Source organism: Polypterus senegalus, chromosome 18 (assembly GCF_016835505.1).
Source record: "Polypterus senegalus isolate Bchr_013 chromosome 18, ASM1683550v1, whole genome shotgun sequence".
Taxonomy (NCBI): Eukaryota; Metazoa; Chordata; class Cladistia; order Polypteriformes; family Polypteridae; genus Polypterus; species Polypterus senegalus.
Genome location: NC_053171.1, coordinates 56,515,987 through 56,537,983, shown reverse-complemented (window position 1 = coordinate 56,537,983; position 21,997 = coordinate 56,515,987). Strand labels below are relative to the sequence as shown.

Genomic DNA, 21,997 nt, shown 5'->3' with positions numbered 1-21,997 from the left:
CTAGCCACATCAGCAGTCCTCATGCCTCCCTGCAGCATGCCTAATGCACGTTCACGCAGATGAGCAGGGACCCTGGGCATCTTTCTTTGGTTGTTTTTCACAGTCGGTAGACAAGTCTCTTTAGTGTCCTGCGTTTTTAGAACTGTGACCTTAAATGCCTACTTTCTGTAAGCTGTTAAGGTCTTAACGACCATTCCACAGGTGCATGTTAATTAATTGATTATGGTTAATTGAACATGCATGGAAAACATTGTTTAAACCCTTTACAATGAAGATCTGTAAAGTTATTTGGATTTTTAAAATATTATTGTTGAAATACACAGTCCTGAAAAAGGAACGTTTCTTTTTTTGCTGAGTATATATAGGCTGTTTTTCCATCCATCCATTATCCAACCCGCTATATCCTAACTACAGGGTCACGGGGGTCTGCTTGAGCCAATCCTAGCCAACAGAGAGCGCAAAGCAGGAAACAAACCCTGGGCAAGGCACCAGCCCACCACAGTATGCTGTTATTATATTTCTATAATCCTTTTGTGTATAAATAAATTGTATTATTCTGTACCATAAAATGAGTGTGCTTCCATTACCTTGATACAAGTCTAATTGCTGGAGACCACCTCCTCCAATAGAGAAAAGTAAGGGGACATGAAGTAGGAGCTTTACTGAATTATTTAATTAATTACTGATATTGCTGAAAGCAAGACTGATATTTAATTAAGCCAGCAAATATTCTCTCACTCCCTGAAGACATTAACCATAGTACTTGGGAGTATGCTGATCTGAACATGGCAAAATGGTGTTCATATATCTGGATGCTAAGATGTACGAAACCTCTAGGACTGCTGTGGCAGACCTACAGGACAGACCAGGAGACGCCGAGCCAGTGCTCTCCCAAAGTTTGCCAGTATCCATTGTCCGCACTGTGTGATAACCTCCTTTGCACAAGTTGGTGTGATTCATTTGCGTGCTCATAGACCCTCCTGCCTTCCTCTGGATAAATAAATTGTTTTCATCGCGTCATGAACACTAGTCTAGTTTAGGCCATTCGGCTTGTTGGAATGAATGGCTTATTCTTGCAAAATTTTTCAGATGTTCTAATTCTAGTAGTACTAAAGACTAGCAATAGAATTTATACAAATTTTTGCATAAAAAAAGATAAATCTGTGAGTGACTACAGTGAATGATGCTTTTATAAAGACTAGTCTAATTAAACTCTAGAGTGTTAATCTCTGATAATTAGAAAAAATGTCTAAAACATTTTTAATTCAATCAAGTAGAAATGCTTGATGACAGTATTCATGATGACAATACATTCGGACAGTACCGTAATTGCTTATAGCGAGAGCCAAACAGGACATGGCAATTGCCTAGTACTAAGTGCTAAAGAGATCAGTACAGAGTGACCCACAAAAGTGGTTTTCTGCCCTAACCCTGCCTTGCTTCTATGAACAGATCAGTCTCACTTACTCAATAAAGAAACACAAAAATTGTATATCAAGGGATACTAGTGCTCTCTAGTAGAGATGGCTGACTAGTCCTTGTGCTATACCTTTTGACTGCCATTTTTTCCTATAAGTGACACGCATAGTTTTTTATTTGTGCAGCAATATTCATGAAGTTGTCATATTATTGATGAAGTACGGATATTTTATTAAAAATGTCCCAGAAGAAAACAAAGAATGCTTTAAAGAAAGCAGACTGGCAAGATGAGCCACCACTTATTATGAAGCAACCTTCTACGTTCAATTCTGCATTTCAGGAATTTACTGCGGAGATAAGAGAGGACCACAATACTTTTAAATCTGTAGTAAAAGTCATTTCATCTTGATGCTACTGCTATAAAAGATGGGCAATGGTAACAAGACAAAGAAATCACATCAGTTTAAAAACAAACCAAAAAAAAAAACCAGCAGGACATTGTAAGTGACAAGCTGGCTGATCTGGAGGACACTTACTGAAGATGAAATAATGTAAACGGATCTCTGTTTGGGTTACTGGAGGGAGCTGTGTGGCGCAGACTCTGCTGGATTTATCATCTCTAAGCTGCCAGCTGGGTTCTCATCACTTCAAGAACCAGGATTAGAGGTTATGTGGGCTCACTATTAGTAATCAGATCCTCAGTTGTCACAACACCCTCATTTTTTATCAATCTCAAGGAAAATCTAGAAGCTTTTAGGATGTTTTGACTTTTGAATTACAATGGGTTCAGTACTTCTCTCCTGATTTCAGGAGGGTTACAGTGGTTCATGAAAACTGTATGACTTGCTGTGTTAACAGCCAAAGAAGTTGGTCTGCAATCTTCCTTTTGTTACATGTCGTCTCTAAAGTTGAGCTCCAGATCTTCCTATGAGGTCTACAAGAATGTGAACATTTCAAGAAAGTGGTAAAGATTTCAGGAGGTGAAGCAGAAGTTTGGGTTGACAGCACTGCTGCCTTTTTTGTCCAGCTTCAGATTACACCCATTGCTGTTGTCTTGTTGAATTTCAGCATTCTAAAATATGTGGTGTGTGGATGGCTCCATATTGGCCTTTAAAATGTGAATGTCAGTGTGTGTGCGCATGTGGTGTTAGGTCACACAATGGACTGACACCCTGTCCTGGACTGCCCTGAATGTGGGTTTGACAATACTGTGTGAATACTCTATTTATTTAGAACATCTTATTAACTCTGCTGGGTGGGAGAGAAAAGGCAAAGTTCTGTTTCTGGACTGGTTGATAGACAAGAAAGCACAGTTTAATTTAGAAGTGAAGAAAAGTTTTTAGCTGGAAACTGGAACCCACCGTGAAGTAACCCTGATGTAGAGGACCTAAAAGATTACCTATTTAAATGTAATGAATACAGTTATTTCTGTTTTATTAATTCTGACATTGGCTAAAGGAAATATGAACTACTATACTAAGTGTTTTAATCTGAACAGTAACATTTGAATTTGATGTGAAAATGAAAACTATTAGCTGTGCAAACTCCTTTCTGCAAACATCTCTTGGAGTACCATCTGTAACTTACTCATCTTTCATTTGTTGCTTTAGCCTCTATTTCAATTCCTAGCATGTCTCATCTGGTTATAACATTGCTGTCTTCATGTCCCACATTTCTCATGTTCCTGTAAAAAACACTCTAGATCTTGGATGTAGTGTCTCCATTTATGATGTATTTTAAAACATTCTGTTATAGACTTAGGATGAAGAATATTACCTGTAGTACAGCGATTTTTAAAACCTTAGGATAGTCCTTATTGTTTGATGTCAATAGAGTTGATAAAACAGTGGCATACAAAAGTAAATTGCTAGATTTGTAACTTGAGCAAAGAAACAAACAGAAACACATGCAAGTGGAATATTCCGGGATAGTTAAATGTAGACTTCCATTTAGAAAATAGTGTCGTTTACTAGAGTACACTGCCTCTGTCTTAACCTACAACAAATGTTGTCTGTCCAAAAGTTTTACTCTCTCAATCATTGCTTTATTTCATTTTACATTTATATTTTTTTTCGCAGTTGTTCTTTCTCTCAGCTGATGCCTACCTCAGCGCCAGTGTAAAGGACACCCATTCATTGGCACAACAAATATATGCCAGTTTTCTTGGAAAGGATGCTGTGAGTATTTTGTTATAGTTTTGAAGTTAATTGCTATGCAGGTTTTGATGCAGATTTAGTTGATAGCTTAGCTTCTGACTTCTTACACACCTTTTTCTCTTTTGCTTCTAGCCATTAAAAATTCCATTATCTGATGAACTTGGTTCAGATATTGGTAAGTTAATATTTTAGTTTTATTTCAGCTATTCCCATTGTTTCTGTTCTATATAGTGCAGAGCTGTATTATAGATTCCATTTCAGCTTCTCCAGCTATCCTCATAGATAGTATTTTTTTTGGTTTTCATTCCAGCGTATGTTTGGATAGGGTATGTGTGATTGGACAGCCTGCTCTCAGTAAACTGTGGTACTAAGGGGGTAATCCAAAGTACTGTTAATTGATGGAGATTTACATTTCTATGAAATTGACTCCTTTTAGAAACCAACACTATCAGCAGTCCTCCTTCTGAAGCACTCTTGTGATTTTGGCACGATGTACCACTACACACATATATGCTTACAAACAAACTAGTCTGCATTCCACTTCTTTATCTAAACTTAAAGAACTACAGGCTCAAAGAAGATTGAAACCAAGGCTTTACTTTTCTATATGTTACATATTTTCATTTATCTTTTGTACTACATGCATCTACTTGTCCTGCATACATATGTTACATGTCCTCTATATAATATACTTTTGTATAATGTGTAGTTACTAAGTAAAAAAAAAAAAGTAAAGTCTTGATTAAAGAACATTTTAAAAAAACTAACATGATTTCAAAAATATCCTTGTATAACTGCACAAAACCTTGTATTGCAAAAATAATCCACCTTAATTAAAGGACTAGTGTGGGTGGGTGTGTGTGTGTGTGTTCGTCCAGGTTTATGTCTCTATTAATCGGGAATTTCTTTGCTGTAGCCGGCAGAACATTGAGGAGCTCGATGTTTAGGAAGGAGCAGAATGTTGCTGACATGTGTAGCTGGATGTTAGTGTTACACCATCACAAGCTATTTTCACTGGTCATTCTTTAGCTTGTCTAACTGTAGCAAATGCTCAACACTGTGTTCTATGCAAAGACTCTGTAACCTTTTGTAATTTATAATGCTGTTAAATAAATGGTTTATTATAATAATATACACTTCATAATTTCACTTTCTTCCCTTAAATGGTCATTCACTTAAATACAACTTCACTGGTTCAATTATTCATTCTAGAAAACTTTCAAATTAACATCAAATTACTGTTTAAATAAATAAATGCCTTTAGCATGTCTTATTGCCATTAACTAAATGTATACATTTATGTCATGGTATGCATTGATCTGTTTGAAGTATACAGTTAGCCATGTAAATGCAAAATAAATATAACTAATTTTAATATATTGCAAAGCCTATGAATTTCCTGTGGGTGTCAGGCAGGTGAAAAAAAATGTCCAAACGGATTATTAATTCATCTAAATGGATTATTTTTTTTTATTTTTTCTTCCTCACAAACACAGGCCTCCATACAAAAACATTTACATGTGTGTTTAATTTAGTCTCTTTTATGTTTAAAATAATACAATTACAATGGTTCAAAATGATCAAAAATCAAAAGTACTCTAATTCTGTCAGTCTTTTTTGATATTGTTTTTGCCCTTTTCCAGGCTAATTTCAAATGTTCCTCAATAACAAGTTCATCAATCACCCAATATTTATTGCTTTACCTAATAAGAAATTAAGATTATTTTCAGGTGATAAACATGAACATCTCTGAGTGTAATGTTTGATCATAATTTGTTAGCAAAAATATAAACACATACTAAAAATAATCAATTACAATATGGTCTCATATAAGCAAACAGGATGATCGACATTTATACAAATTAATTTTTATAAAGTAAAACAGTCAAATGTACTTAAAGATAATTAGAACCAATTACTATGCTGTAAGTAGCCAATATCGGACATGTTACAAGTTGGCAGCTGTTTAGGGTGAAGCATACAGGAAGGATGTATGTATTTTTTATTTTTGTTGTTGTTTTTTTTGATTATGGACATATACAGTATATCTCAGCATCATTTCCCATGACATCAGACCAGGACTTGTTTTCTTTTTTTCAAATAAACAAATGCATCTGTCTTCCAAGGCAAAAATATTCCTTCAACAGTAACTACAACAGTAATGCAAGTAATAACTAAGTTTATCAATTTACTAATATACAGCTGAAGTTTTCACACACTTGGAGTGAATTCTTTAAAATTTGCTTGATAACCCATCCATAGATTTTATACTAACAAGCTATGAATTTGGCATATTGTTTAAGACACTTACTGTGTGTAAGGCAAAAGTAATTTTTTCCAACAGTGTTGACCGATAAAGTATTTTACTTTGTATTATGAATGTATAAATATAATGTACTAGCAAAATACCCGCGCTTCGCAACGGAGAAGTAGTGTGTTAAAGAAGTAATGAAAAAGAAAAGGAAACATTTTGAAAATAACATAACATGATTGTCAATGTAATTGTTTTGTCACTGTTATAAGTGTTGCTGTCATATATATATACATATACATACAGTGGTGTGAAAAACTATTTGCCCCCTTCCTGATTTCTTCTTCTTTTGCATGTTTGTCACACAAAATGTTTCTGATCATCAAACACATTTAACCATTAGTCAAATATAACACAAGTAAACACAAAATGCAGTTTTTAAATGATGGTTTTATTATTTAGGGAGAAAAAATCCAAACCTACATGGCCCTGTGTGAAAAGTAATTGCCCCCTTGTTCAAAAATCACCTAACTGTGGTGTATCACACCTGAGTTCAATTTCCGTAGCCACCCCCAGGCCTGATTACTGCCACACTTGTTTCAATCAAGAAATCACTTCAATAGGAGCTGCCTGACACAGAGAAGTAGACCAAAAGCACCTCAAAAGCTAGACATCATGCCAAGATCCAAAGAAATTCAGGAACAAATGAGAACAGAAGTCATTGAGATCTATCAGTCTGCTAAAGGTTATAAAGCCATTTCTAAAGCTTTGGGACTCCAGTGAACCACAGTGAGAGCCATTATCCACAAATGGCAAAAACATGGAACAGTGCTGAACCTTCACAGGAGTGGCGGCCGACCAAAATTACCCCAAGAGCGCAGAGACAACTCATCCGAGAGGTCACAAAAGACCCCAGGACAACGTCTAAAGAACTGCAGGCCTCACTTGCCTCAATTAAGGTCAGTGTTCACGACTCCACCATAAGAGAGAGACTGGGCAAAAACGGCCTGCATGGCAGATTTCAAGATGCAAACCACTGTTAAGCAAAAAGAACATTAGGGCTCGTCTCAATTTTGCTAAGAAACATCTCAATGATTGCCAAGACTTTTGGGAAAATACCTTGTGGACTGATGAGACAAAAGTTGAACTTTTTGGAAGGCAAATGTCCGTTACATCTGGCGTAAAAGGAACACAGCATTTCAGAAAAAGAACATCATACCAACAGTAAAATATGGTGGTGGTAGTGTGATGGTCTGGGGTTGTTTTGCTGCTTCAGGACCTGGAAGGCTGGCTGTGATAGATGGAACCATGAATTCTACTGTCTACCAAAAAATCCTGAAGGAGAATGTCCGGCCATCTGTTTGTCAACTCAAGCTGAAGCGATCTTGGGTGCTGCAACAGGACAATGACCCAAAACACACCAGCAAATCCACCTCTGAATGGCTGAAGAAAAACAAAATGAAGACTTTGGAGTGGCCTAGTCAAAGTCCTGACCTGAATCCAATTGAGATGCTATGGCATGACCTTAAAAAGGCGGTTCATGCTAGAAAACCCTCAAATAAAGCTGAATTACAACAATTCTGAAAAGATGAGTGGCCCAAAATTCCTCCAGAGCGCTGTAAAAGACTCATTGCAAGTTATCGTAAACGCTTGATTGCAGTTATTGCTGCTAAGGGTGGCCCAACCAGTTATTAGGTTCAGGGGGCAATTACTTTTTCACACAGGGCCATGTAGGTTTGGATTTTTTCTCCCTAAATAATAAAACCATCATTTAAAAACTGCATTTTGTGTTTACTTGTGTTATATTTGACTAATGGTTAAATGTGTTTGATGATCAGAAACATTTTGTGTGACAAACATGCAAAAGAAGAAGAAATCAGGAAGGGGGCAAAAAGTTTTTCACACCACTGTATATATATATATATACAGGGAGTGCAGAATTATTAGGCAAGTTGTATTTTTGAGGATTAATTTTAATATGGAACAAACACAGTGCTATCAGTCAATCCAAAATGTTAATAAACCTGAAACCTGAATGTTTCACAACGGAAATGTGAGTGTGAACATCATCAGGGGAATACATATGTGCGCACAATTATTAGGCAACTATTAGTGTGCAGATTTATTATGCAACTAAAGGAAAAATGAAAATTTTCCCATCTCACTTGTTTATTTTCATCTGTTATAGTGAGAATAAACAAAAAACACCTCAAAATTTACAAATAAACATCTCTGACATTTCAAAAAAAATAAATCAATCAATCAATGACCAATATAGCCACCCTTCTTTCCAATAACAGTCATAAGCCTTTCCATTCATGGAGTCTGTCAGTTTCTTAAACTGTTGATGATCAGCTTTTTGTGGAGCAGTGACTACAGCCTCCCAGACACTCTTCAGAGAGGTGTATTGTTTTTCTCCCCCGTAAATCTAGCGTTTAAGAAGTGCCCACAAGTTCTCGATAGGGTTTAGGTCAGATGAGGAAGGGGCCATGTCATTATTCCTTCATCTTTAAGGCCTTTACTGGCTGGCCACACAGTGGAGAACTTCGATGCAAGTGATGGAGCATTGGCCTGCATAAAACTCATGGTCTTTTTCCTGTATCACTGTTTGAAGAAAGTGTCTTCGAAAAACTGGCAGTAGGTTTGGGAGTTGATTTTGAGTTCATCTTCAATGCAAAAAGGTCCAACTAGCTCATCTTTAAAAATACCAGCTCATACCAGTACCCCACCTCCACGTTGGAGTGGAGCTCTGTGCCCATTACTGATCCATCAAGAGTCACTCTCATCTCATCGGTCCATAAAACCTTTGAAAAAAATCTGTCTTCAGATATTTCTTGGCCCAGTTTTGACGTTTCAACTTATGTTTCTTGTTCAGTGGTGGTTGGGTTTCAGCCCTCCTTACCTTGGCCATGTCTTTGAGCACTGAACACCTTGTACTTCTGGGCACTCCAGGTAGGTTGCAGCTCTGGAATATGAAAGTACTGGAGGATAATGGGTTCCTGGTAGCTTCACGCTTGATTCTTCTCAAATCTTTGGCAGCTAATTTGCGTCTTTTGTTCTCAACACGTTTCTTGCGACCCTGTTGACTATTTGCAACAAAATGTTTGATGGTTCTGTGATCACACACCAATATCTTAGCAATTCCAAAAGTGCTGCATCCCTCTGAAAGACTTTTTACAATTTTTGACTATTCAGAGTCAGTTAAATCTCTTTTTGGGCCCATTTTGCCTGAGGAAAACTAGCTGCCTAATAATTCTGCACACCTTGATATAGGGTGTTGATCTCCTTAGGCCACACCCTCCCTCATTACACAAATACACATCACCTGACGTGCTTAAATCCAATAAGCATTCAAGTTAATACAGCTTGGAGTTGGAATATATGCATTAAAAATGATGATATGGTCAAAATACTCACTTGCCTAATAATTGTGCACAGAGTATATATATATATATATATATATATATATATATATATATATATATATATATATATATATATATATATATATATATATATATATACACATATATCTTTACTAATAAAAGGCAAAGCCCTCACTGACTCACTCATCACTAATTCTCCAACTTCCCATGTAGGTAGAAGGCTGAAATTTGGCAGGCTTATTCCTTACAGCTTACTTACAAAAGTTGGGCAGGTTTCATTTTGAAATTCTACGCGTAATAGTCATAACTGGAACTTCTTTTTCTCCATATACTGTAATGGACTTTAGCTCGATGGCCGTGGGGGGCGTAGCTACGTGTCACATCATCACGCCTCCCACATAATCACGTGAACTGACTGTGAACACAGTACGTAGAGAAGAAGGAAGAGCTCCCAAAGAGCGCTGAAGAAAAATGCCGAATACTTTATTCGCGAGATACAAGTTTAATGAGACGACACGAGGTATAAACGAGACTTTGGATCACTCTGTAACGGAGTTAAAATTGCTGTAGCGAGAAACTTTTCAGTGCCGGGTCTTAGCTAACATTAAATAAAGCCGTGGACATCGCAACATCACACAAGAGAGCAGCTCACATAAACTGACTGAACGCAGTACGAGTGATCACTTCCATGCATCAAACCTGTTCAAAAAATGCATTACACAATTGACAAGGTAGGGAAAGAATATGCTCCGAGCTGAGCTCCACAGCTAACGCGATCTTGCGGAAGCAACTTCGTCACACTGCCACCAAATACTCACAGAAAAATCCACAAGTTAATATGCACGCTGTCTCTAGAGTTTCTCCACACTCAATGTATTCCTTGCATCCCCGTTATACCCTCTGATCACCCATTTAAATTCAGATGCCTCCAATTCCCAGTAAGACTCTGCTGCACGATGACAAGTAATAAGTCTCAGTGACAGACCCTACAAAAGGTTGCCATTAATTTCAGGCAAGATTGCTTTTCTCCTGAACAACTATACGTTGCATTCTCAAGAGTGAGCTCGCGCAGCTTCATCATATTACAACCAGTGTGCTGAACTGACAACGTGATATATAAAGAGAACTATAATAATCATAATAAACGAACAGTAAAACAGCGGAGAACCCGTGGATTAAACAAAAAGGCAGCTTCCTTGGCAAAGTAAGGAAAGAGGATGGCTTTATATGTTGTTCATTTATAAAGCAGCGGAGAAGCTGTGTGAAGGCAGCTACACAAAAAAACAGCAGAGCGCCACACTCTGAATGTATTCCTCGCATCACCGTTATACCCTCTGATCTCCCATTTCAATTCAAATGCCTCAGATTTCCAGTAAGGCTCTGTTTCGCGATGACAATTAATAAGTCTCAGGAACAGACCCTACAAAAGGTTGCCATTGATTTGAGGCAACATTGCTTTTCTCCTGAACAAAACTATACGTTGCATTCTCAAAAGTAATCTTAGTGCACAGCTTGGTCATATTACAACCGGAGTGCTGAACTGACAATGTGCTATACAAAGAGATCCTTAACAGATAGTTATTGGTATATTTTCCCTCAGTTTAAAAAGGTTTTCTTTTCTTCTTAATAAAAATTTAAAAGCAGTTATTCGTCGCTGCAAAGCACAGGGATTTTGCTATATACAGTATATATATATGTGTGTGTATATATATATATATATATATATATATATATACAGTGGAGTGGAAAGTATTCAGACCCCTTCAATTTTTCACTCTTTGTTATATTGCAGCCATTTCCTAAAATCATTTAAATTATTTTTTTTCCTCATTAATGTGCACACAACACCCCATATTGACAGACAAAAAAAAGAATTTTTGAAATTGTTGCAGATTTATTAAAAAAGAAAAACTGAAATATCACATGGTCCTAAGTATTCAGACTTTTTGCTCAGTATTTAGTAGAAGCACCATGAGTGTTCTTGAGAAAGATGCAACAAGTTTTTCACACCTGGATTTGGGGATCCTCTGCCATTCCTCCTTGCAGATCCTCTCCAGTTCTGTCAGGTTGGATGGTAAACGTTGGTGGACAGCCATTTTTAGGTCTTTCCAGAGATGCTCAATTGGTTTTAAGTCAGGGCTCTGGCTGGGCCATTCAAGAACAGCCACTTGGGGTGAATTCTTTAAAATTTGCTTGATAACCCATCCATAAATTTTATACTAACAAGCTATGAATTTGGCATATTGTTTAAGACACTTACTGTGTGTAAGGCAAAAGTAATTTTTTCCAACAGTGTTGACCGATAAAGTATTTTACTTTGTATTATGAATGTATAAATATAATGTACTAGCAAAATACCCGCGCTTCGCAGCGGAGAAGTAGTGTGTTAAAGAAGCAATGAAAAAGAAAAGGAAACATTTTGAAAATAACGTAACATGATTGTCAATGTAATTGTTTTGTCACTGTTGTGAGTGATGAGTGTTGCTGTCATATATATATATATATATATATATATATATATTTGCACATACATATATATATATATATATATACACACACATACAATACAATACAGTTTATTTTTGTATAGCCCAAAATCACACAGGAAGTGCCGCAATGGGCTTTAACAGGCCCTGCCCTTTGACAGCCCCCCAGCCTTGACTCTCTGAGAAGACAAGGAAAAACTCCCAATAAAAACCTTGTAGGGAAAAATGGAAGAAACCTCGGGAAAGGCAGTTCAAAGAGAGACCCCTTTCCAGGTAGGTTGGGCGTGCAGTGGGTGTCATACATACATATACATACACACATACATACATACACACACATATATACACACAAATACATATATATATATATACATACACACACATATATACACACAAATACATATATATACATATACATACATATCTACATATATACACACACAGCTATTTCGTATCAGTGCAATACGCTGCTTGTTAAAACGGATAACTCCCGCTCTTATGTGCAAGTCTGTGTGGATATTATGAACTATCGTATTTGTTCAAGTTCTATTTAAATTTTAAATAGAAGGAATTTTTATTTAGTCGACAGAAATATCTTTGGTAGGAATGGTAAAACAGACAGGAATATTATTCCTGAATAAATCAACTTAAACCTTAAACAACTTATAATATTTTGCTCTCCATAAAAATATATCCTGTCTAAATTATACAAGTTAGAAATAAAGTAAACGTTAAAAGAACAAACATTCAAATTTCTTTACTCTTATGTAATTTTATATAAAAAATAAACTTAGATTTTAAATATCCCAAAAGATTTTGCTCTCCATAAAAATATATCCTGTCAAAATTATACAAATTCAAATATGAACATGCTGCATAACAAAACCTGGAAATATAAATAAAATGTGTTCCTTTCAGCAATAACAAATCAAATCATTCAGTTGTCTTTGCTCATATGTCATTTTAGAGCTGGACGCCTGGCATCTTTTTGGCAACAGGTTCGTTTCTGTTTGGTGTGAGGTTCTGTGTTGTGGAGATTCTCAGGATGGATTGCAGGTGCTCATCAGTGAGGCGACTCCTGTGTGCTGTTTTGTTAGTCTTTATCACTGAGAAGAGCTTCTCACACAGATATGTGCTACCAAACATGCACAAGGTTCGAGCCGCATGTAGACGGACTTTTTGTTCTTCAAAGTCACCAAAGCGCCGTGCAAACTCAGTGCGCTCAGTTTATCAGCAAAGTGCGTATTTGGGAACACCGTAGTGACGACTTGGTTTAACATTACTTGGCAACAGGGAAAGTGGGGCAAGTTGCACTGGTGCATTTGTGTCTCCCATAAAAGCAGCTTCACTTGAAATCACTTTGTGATTGTGCACGGGTAAAACGTCCGCTGAAGTGTCAGATTCTTATTTAATTCTTCTGCTTTCTGTATCTTCTGCATTGCATTCAGGTTACCCTGATGTTTTGTCTCATAGTGCCGTCTTAGATTAAATTCTGTAATTACAGCCACATTAGCTCCACAAATGAGACACACGGGTTCAGTAAACATATACTCAGCCTCCCATCGGTTTTAAAGGCTCTATTTTCAGAATCAACTTTTCTCTTCAGCATCGTGTGAGCTAGCTTCGCAATAACTTGCAGCATCATAAGCTAGACTTGATTAACGCGTAAGTGTTCGCAAGGCAGCTGAAGCGCTGCATTATGGGATCTGTAGTTTATTGTGTTACCAGCGCTTCATATACCGGGCCATTAATAACAATAATACAGTATATAAAATGATCTCGCGGGCGGATATAATTACGCGGGCGGATGTGGCCCGCCCTTGAGTTTGACACATATGGACTAAATAGAACTTGAAAAGATATATTTTTCAAATGTGATCGCAATTCAGATAGAGTTGACGCGCACTACAGCCTGCATGCCTCAATAAGTCATCCTCCCTGCTCTTACTTTTTACCGTTCATCTAATGAATACACTGAGTATGGCTTTACCAAAACAATCATTGATGGCGAATAAAGTATCCATTATTCGAGTATGTAGATCGGGATATATATATACATATATATATACCCGCATATCGCAGAGAAGTAGTGTGTTAAAAAGCTAGAAAAAGAAAAGGGAACATTTTAAAAATAACGTAACATGACTGTCAATATACAGTATTTGTTTTGTGAGTGTTACTGAGTGTTGCTGTCATCAAGGATTTGATTATCATTATTTCTTTCAATCAGGTTCGTATTTGTAGGATGTGTTGTGTTCAAGTTACATTCCGTGTTTGTCAATCGTTGTAAAGATGACAGGTTTCATTCATCGATTCGTTTCTTACTGCATCAATAAACAGCTCGTCTTCTTCTTTATCTGAGACCTGACACACTGCATGCACGGGTTTTTTACACTGTCTTCCTTTAGCGGGACATTGACTTTTTCCACCGTGTGCTTTGTTTCCACAGTAGCTGGATTTATGAATATGCTTATCAGGCGCTTCATATTTTTGCTGCCTTTTCAATTGTGTAATTCGGTTTTGTTCAGCTCTTTGGAACTGTTGCTTTTATCTGTGCACTGCGTCAGTTCACGTGAGCCACTCGGTGTACATGCATCGAAGGTTCCCAGCTGTGCTGGTGCCATCTCGTGCTATGTCCATGGCTGTATTTAATGTTACCTTAGTCCTGGCACTTAAAACTTTCTCGCAGTTTACTGAGTTTGTGTCAAACACCACCCTGACCATCTCATCTTCCTCTCCATAAGCACAGTCCTTCACCCGTGAATATTTAGTGGAGTTTGCTATTGGATTGCCGCTGACGGACGGCCTTATATGGGCAGGCACTAAATTACAAACGCCAGCGTCAGCCTGTCTATGAACTTAATTTAAAGTGTAGGTTTACATCGTGCTTTGTTTCCGAAGTAGCAGAACTCATCAATATGGTTGTATATGTCACTTCGCTCGCTTCTTATTGTTTAGCTGCCTTCTCAATTATATAATGCATGTTTTCTTCAGCGCTTTTTTGAGGTCTTCCTGGTTTTCTATGTGCTGCGTGATTACGTGGGAGGCGTGATGATGTCACACGAAACTCCGCCCTCACGGCGTTGAAGCTCATCTCCATTACAGTAAATGGAAAAACTGCTTCCAGTTATGACCATTACGCGTAGAATTTCGATATAAAACCTGCCCAACTTTTGTAAGGAAGCTGTAAGGAATGAACCTGCCAAATTTCAGCCTTCCACCCACACGGGAAGTTGGAGAATTAGTGATGAGTGAGTGAGTGAGTGAGGGCTTTGCCTTTTATTAGTATAGATATATATATACCCGCGTATCGCAGCGGAAAAGTAGTGTGTTAAAAAAGCTATGAAAAAGAAAAGGGAACATTTTAAAAATAACGTAACATGATTGTCAATGTAATTGTTTTGTCACTGTTGTGAGTGATGAGTGTTGCTGTCATCAAGGATTTGATTATCATTATTTCTTTCAATCAGGTTCGTATTTGTAGGATGTGTTGTGTTCACGTTACATTCCGTGTTTGTCAATCGTTATAAAGATGACAGGTTTCATTCATCGATTCGTTTCTTACTGCATCAATAAACAGCTCGTCTTCTTTATCTGAGACCTGGCCTGCATGCACGGGTTTTTTACACTGTCTTCCTTTAGCGGGACATTGACTTTTTCCACCGTGTGCTTTGTTTCCGCAGTAGCTGGATTTATGAATATGCTTGTATGTATCAAACACTTCATATTTTTTGCTGCCTTTTCAATTGTGTAATTCGGTTTTTGTTCACGCTCTTTGGAACTGTTGCTTTTGGCTGTGCACTGCGTCAGTTCACGTGAGCCGCTCGGTGTACATGCATCGAAGGTTCCCAGCTGTGCTGGTGCCATCTCGTGCTATGTCCATGGCTGTATTTAATGTTACCTTAGTCCTGGCACTTAAAACTTTCTCTCGCAGTTTCGCTGAGTTTGTGCCAAACACCACCCTGACCATCTCATCTTCCTCTGCATAAGCACAGTCGTTCACCCGTGAATATTTAGTGGGAGTTTGTTATTGGATTGCCGCTGACGGACGGCCTTTTATGGGCTGGCACTAAATTACAAACGCCAGCGGCAGCCTGTCTATGAACTTAATTTAAAGTGTAGGTTTACATCGTGCTTTGTTTCCGAAGTAGCAGAACTCATGAATATGGTTGTATATGTCACTCGCTCGCTTCTTATTGTTTCGCTGCCTTCTCAATTATATAAATCATGTTTTCTTCAGCGCTTTTTGGAGGTCTTCCTGGTTTTCTATGTACTGCGTGATTACGTGGGAGGCGTGATGATGTCACACGAAACTCCGCCCCCACGGCGTTCAAGCTCATCTCCATTACAATAAATGGAGAAAAAGCGCTTCCAGTTATGACCATTACGCGTAGAATTTCGAAATGAAACCTGCCCAACTTTTGTAAGGAAGCTGTAAGGAATGAACCTGCCAAATTTCAGCCTTCCACCCACACGGGAAGTTGGAGAGTGAGTGAGTGAGTGAGTGAGTGAGTAAGGGCTTTGCCTTTTATTAGTATATATATATATATATATATATTTATATATATATATATATATATATATATATATTATATATATATATATATATATATATATATACAGTATATATACTAACAAAATACCCGCGCTTCGCAGCGAAGTAGTGTGTTAAAGAAGTAATGAAAAAGAAAAGGAAACATTTTGAAAATAACGCAACATGATTGTCACTGTAATTGTTTTGTCACTGTTGTGAGTGATGAGTGGTGCTGTCATATATATATATATATATACACACACACACACATATATAAATACATATATATATATATATCTACATATATACATATACACATATATATACAGGTATATATATATATATATATATATATATATATATATATATATATATATATATATATATAAACTGCTCAAAAAAATTAAAGGAACACTTTGAAAACACATCAGATGGGAAAAAGAAATCCTCCTGGACATCTATACTGATATAGACTGGGTAATGTGTTAGGAACGAAAGGATGCCACATCGTTTGATGGAAATGAAAATGATCAACCTACAGAGTCCTGAATTCAAAGACGCCCCAAAAATCAGAGTGAAAAAAGTATGTGGCAAGCTAGTCCATTTTGCCAAAATTTAATTGCAGCAACTCAAAATTGTACTCAGCACTTTGTATGGCCCCTGTGTTCTTGTATACATGCCTGACAACATCGGTGCATGCTTCTAATGAGATGACAGATGGTGTTGTGGGGATCTCCTCCCAGATCTGGACCAGGGCATCACTGAGCTCCTGGACAGTCTGAGGTGCAACCTGGTGGCATTGGATGGACCAAAACATAATGTCCCAGAGGTGTTCTATTGGATTTAGGTCAGGAAAGTGTGGTGGCCAGTCAATGGTATCAATTCCTTCATCCTCCAGGAACTGCCTGCATACTCTCTCCACATGAGGCCAGGAATTGTCGTGCACCAGGAGCCACTGTACCAGCATAGGGTCTGGCAATGGGTCCAAGGATTTCATCCTGATTCCTAATGGCAGCCAAGGTGCCTTTGTCAAGCCTGTAGCGGTCTGTGTGACCCTCCATGGATATGCCTCCCTAGACAATCATTAACCCACCACCAAACTGCTCATGCTGAATGATGTTACAGGCAGCATAATGTTCTCCATGGCTTCTCCAGACCCTTTCACTTCTGTCATGTGTTCAGGGTGAACCTGCCCTCATCTGTAAAAAGCACAGCTTCACCAGTGGTGCATCTTCAAATTCTGGTATTCTATGGCGAATGCCAATCGAGCTGCATGCTGCTGGGCAGTGAGCTCAGGGCCCATTTGAGGACATGGGGCCCTTGGGTCACCCTCATGAAGTCTTTCTGGTTGTTTGGTCAGAGACATTCACACCAGTGGCCTGCTGGAGGTCATTTTGTAGGGCTCTGGCAGTGCTCATCCTGTTCCTCCTTGCCCAAAGGAGCAGATACTGGTCCTGCTGATGGGTTATGGACCTTCTATGGCCATCTCCAGCTCTCCTAGAGTAACTGCTTGTCTCCTAGAATCTCCTCCATGCCCTTGAGACTGTGCAGGGAGACACAGCAAACCTTCTGGCAATGACACGTATTGATGTGCCATCCTGGAGAAGTTGGACTACCTGTGCAACCTCTGTAGGGTCCAGGTATCGCCTCATGCTACCAGTAGTGACACTGACTGTAGCAAAATGCAACACTAGTGAAGAAACAGTCAGAAAAGATGAGGAGGGAAAAATGTCAGTGGCCTCCACCTGTTAAACCATTCCTGTTTTGGGGGTCATCTCATTGTTGCCCCTCTAGTGCATCTGTTGTTAATTTCATTAACACCACAGCAGCTGAAACTGATTAACAACCCCCTCTGCTACTTAACTGACCAGATTAATATCCCATAAGTTTCATTGACTTTATGCTATACTCTGATTAAAAAGTGTTCCTTTAATTCTTTTGAGCAGTGTGTGTGTGTATATATATATATATATATATATATATATATATATATATATATATATATATATATATATATATATATATATATATATATATATATATATATACACACACACACACACACATACGATGGAGCTGCAGGCTATGGCTGGTATATATGTACATAAGTAGGTTCCAGTTATGACTGTTACGTGTAGAATTTCGAAATGAAACCTGCCTAAATTTTGTAAGTAAGCTGTAAGGAATGAGCCTGCCAAATTTCAGCCTTCTACCTACACGGGAAGTTGAAGAATTAGTGATGAGTGAGTGAGTCAGTCAGTGAGGACTTTACCTTTTATTTGTATAGATAATAATATAATGTGTCTGTGTATAAAAATATATACACTATAGAAGAAAGGAGTCGTGATAGACAAAAGGAGAGTTTGGTGCCCAAGGTGGTTTACAAAGAAAAACAGAGAGAAAAAATTCCAAACTGTTGGCATCAGGTTGATGTAAATACTTTTAACTCTTCAGAGAGGCCTTCTTTTCTCAAGTAGTTGGTCCAGTCTGACCGGGATCTCCTGGGTCAGGTGACCTTTAGTAGAGATGCAGGAAGCAAAAGGGGTGGAGTGTTTGTTATGTTGAAGAGAAGTGACATCATGGTCCCTCCAGACCATACTCCTCCATTCTAGGGCAAACGGTTTAGGTTAATGGCATTGTTACATCTAACTCCTTCCTCTGAACACACTGACTGACACACACCCCCAACTTGTGTGTTTCACAAAATAAAAATATATACAGTCATAACACGGTTAACAACATATTAACAACGTATTACTGTATTAATCTTGTTAATGTATTGCTGTATTTCAGTAATTTTTAATTTATATGAGGTATGTATTATGCTAATGTTAGGTCAATTTAGGTTAGGTTAGCTTAAGGTATGTTATGTCAGGTGTATATGTGACACAGCATTGCTTGTGAAACTGACAGAAAGGCATGCAGCAAAGCAGACCCAGCACCTTGTATCCGTAAGTCATAGAGGCCTGGCACCCACACCCCAGGTTAATATATGTCAATGCACTTAATAAATGTAATCGTCATTAAATATTTATATATATAAAATACACACACAGACATTAATTTTAAATAACAGCAAAGCTGTATTATATAAGTATAATATCTATCCACTTCTGGACGCACAATAATTAAGTTTCAGGGACGTTCTTGTATGTGACAGAACTGATATGAAGCATGTTCCTGATGAGAATGTGTTCAAAATGTTTATAGGAATGCTTAATAATAAGAGAATGAATTTTCTCCGTAGCTGGCTTTTTCAGTGCAGATCTTAACTCTCAAACTGACAAGTTACAACTTTGGCACATGAGCCCTGATTTACTGGGTATGTTTCTTACCATTGCAGAGAGCAGAGTGGAAGCACAAGAAGACATCATTGGACCTCTGTCAGAAATTCAAAAGCAAATTTTACCCAGTATCAATAGACAAATTCAGGACTACAGGTAAGAATTTCTTTTTGGCTTTGGTTTGTTTCAATTCTGCTTCACCACTCGGTTTGCTTATGTTGTTAACTATAGCTATTAGTACAAGTTTTTTACCACTTAACATACATTGGTATTTAATGCTAGGCACTTCAAATGCTAGCATGTGTTTTCATTTTACTTTTTAAGTAAACAGTCTTAAAAAAACACCTGAAGGAATAGATTTAAGTCCAAATTTTAAAGTTGTTTCATCTTTTGCAGTACTCTAATGGACTTTTCTTACACATTATATAGGTTACACCACATGAGTAACTGTACAGTAGTTATGCATGTAATAAGTAATACAGTAATGAAAATCTGCAGATATGACCAAATGTAATCATGTAAAATGTACTGTGTCGTATTACTTGGATGCCCACAGACAGCCTAAATATGAAGTCCTGGAAAAGAAGCCCTCCTGTCATACTAACCAAGTAACTTACTCTTTAGGTCAAAGTCCAAACAAAATGAGTGAAGCATATGTAAAAATATAAAAAAAGTCCTATATGTTTTGAGAAAATGACAAAGGATCCTTTGATGGCTTATTTGTTAGGAACAAGCAGATGATGGGGCTTGGCCATTTATTTGGTGAAGGGGATCTTCAAGAACTAGAAGATGACCCAGCAAAAGAGAAGCAGATTATTGACCGACAAGTTGCTGCTTTGTGGGATATTCTGTAAGACATTTAATATCTGTACTCTGATTCCACTTTTGTGTTATTTAAAATAAAACTGATATTTCGGATACAAATGTGGCCTTAATTATGTTTGCTACTAAAGCAACCCTGTAATCCTAACATTTTTTTTTGTAGGCAGTGACACTGCCTTATGGCATTAGGACTTGTGTAAAGGCGTTTAGAAATGCTTGTGTTTGTCTGACATAGTTATCAGGGGATAGATGGAATATTATAATTTGGTATTTTTCAAGTCAAAGTTACTTCTTCCCAATCCACCTTAATAAAAGGATAAGTGTCTGCCTGTGTGTCTGTCCGGTCTCTGTCCTTTCAACAGGTGGCTCATTACAAACTTTTGATAAAATGCACTGCATTTGGTATTCCAATAGGTGGCGCATCATAAACATTTATGCTGCCTTTATGATTCCCATACTAAATGACATATAACAGAGACATATGCATTGCATTGTGCACTGCAAATGTTAACATTGAGGTCTGCATTGATTACTTAGATTTCAACATGTCTTAGATGGGTAGCACAGGTAGTCATGGTTTGCCACATAAAATTGTGATCTAAAGTGAAGCATTTTTTTAATATAAATTAAAAAAAATTTTGTCTGTTCTTGTAACTTACAGTGGCGCTAATGAATACTTGGTGCCCATAGGTGAATGAGAAAAATTCAAAAATTACTGAATATGTTCATTTTTCAAGCCAAAAACAAATGTGCAAAACAATGTGTCCATGTCATTTTAATTTGATAAAAAAAGTACAAACCAAAGCATTGCTGTGACATTCATCCATTTTAAAAGGAGACTGTGCACTTTACTGTGCTGCTCATCTTCTTCCTTGGCACCTTCATGGCCAGGTATGTGGATACAGTTTGGAAAGTCATCACCAAGTGCTCCTGTCGACACTGAATGTTGATGCCCAGATGTGAATGGCAGTCTCTGTTCTGTAGACAACTAGTCAACAATAACTGAAAAGGGCATGCTTAGAACAGCTTATATTCTTTAATTGTAGAAAGGTTATTTCATTATTTCAGCAGCCGCTTCCACTATATGGCGACATGTGCTGTTACTTCACCCCGGGTCAGAGGCAACCAATATGCCATTCTTTTCCCTGGCCCCTTGTCGGTGGCTACATATTAAGTGCACAAGCTGTCAGCATTTTTCTACCAGACATACATACTGTACTAGCAGTCTGTCATAATTTATAGGCTCAGCAACTCCTGTGTCTGTGGTCTGTGACTTTGACCCTCAGCATTGCCGCCTCCAGTCACGGAGCTCCTTTAATCCCAGCATCTGCTGGTAGCGCAGAGCTGTCATTCCTGCCTTATAGCCTCAGGGTCTGCATGAGTTTTGCTTGTATTTACTGTTTGATTGTTATTTGTACAAAGTACAATGAACCCTCTTATCTGCTTTTTTCACTACGCTGCCACGCAGTGTGACTCTCGCTTTTACTGTGTAGGCTGTTTGAGATAACACAGAATGTCATGGGAGAAAAGTAAGTGGTGTTTAGGAAAAAATAATCATAAACGCTAATAATCATAATCGTGAGCTTGCATCTGCCTGTCATTACGAGCCATGGCAGAATATGACTGCTTAAAAAATAGAATTGCAGAGGCAGAAATAGG

General features: G+C 37.7%; 1 protein-coding gene across 6 annotated transcripts in view; it reads left to right on the top strand.

Annotated features, from left to right (window-relative positions):
* The window catches only part of arhgef11 (Rho guanine nucleotide exchange factor (GEF) 11), a 209,432-nt gene that overhangs the window by 95,682 nt on the left and 91,753 nt on the right, over positions 1 to 21,997 (top strand). For all 6 annotated transcript variants that reach the window (XM_039742341.1, XM_039742340.1, XM_039742338.1 and 3 more), the window contains 4 exons: positions 3,498 to 3,596; positions 3,708 to 3,750; positions 19,576 to 19,672; positions 20,244 to 20,366. In XM_039742341.1, the coding sequence (XP_039598275.1) occupies positions 3,498 to 3,596; positions 3,708 to 3,750; positions 19,576 to 19,672; positions 20,244 to 20,366 (362 nt within the window). The remainder of the gene's footprint in view (positions 1 to 3,497; positions 3,597 to 3,707; positions 3,751 to 19,575; positions 19,673 to 20,243; positions 20,367 to 21,997) is intronic.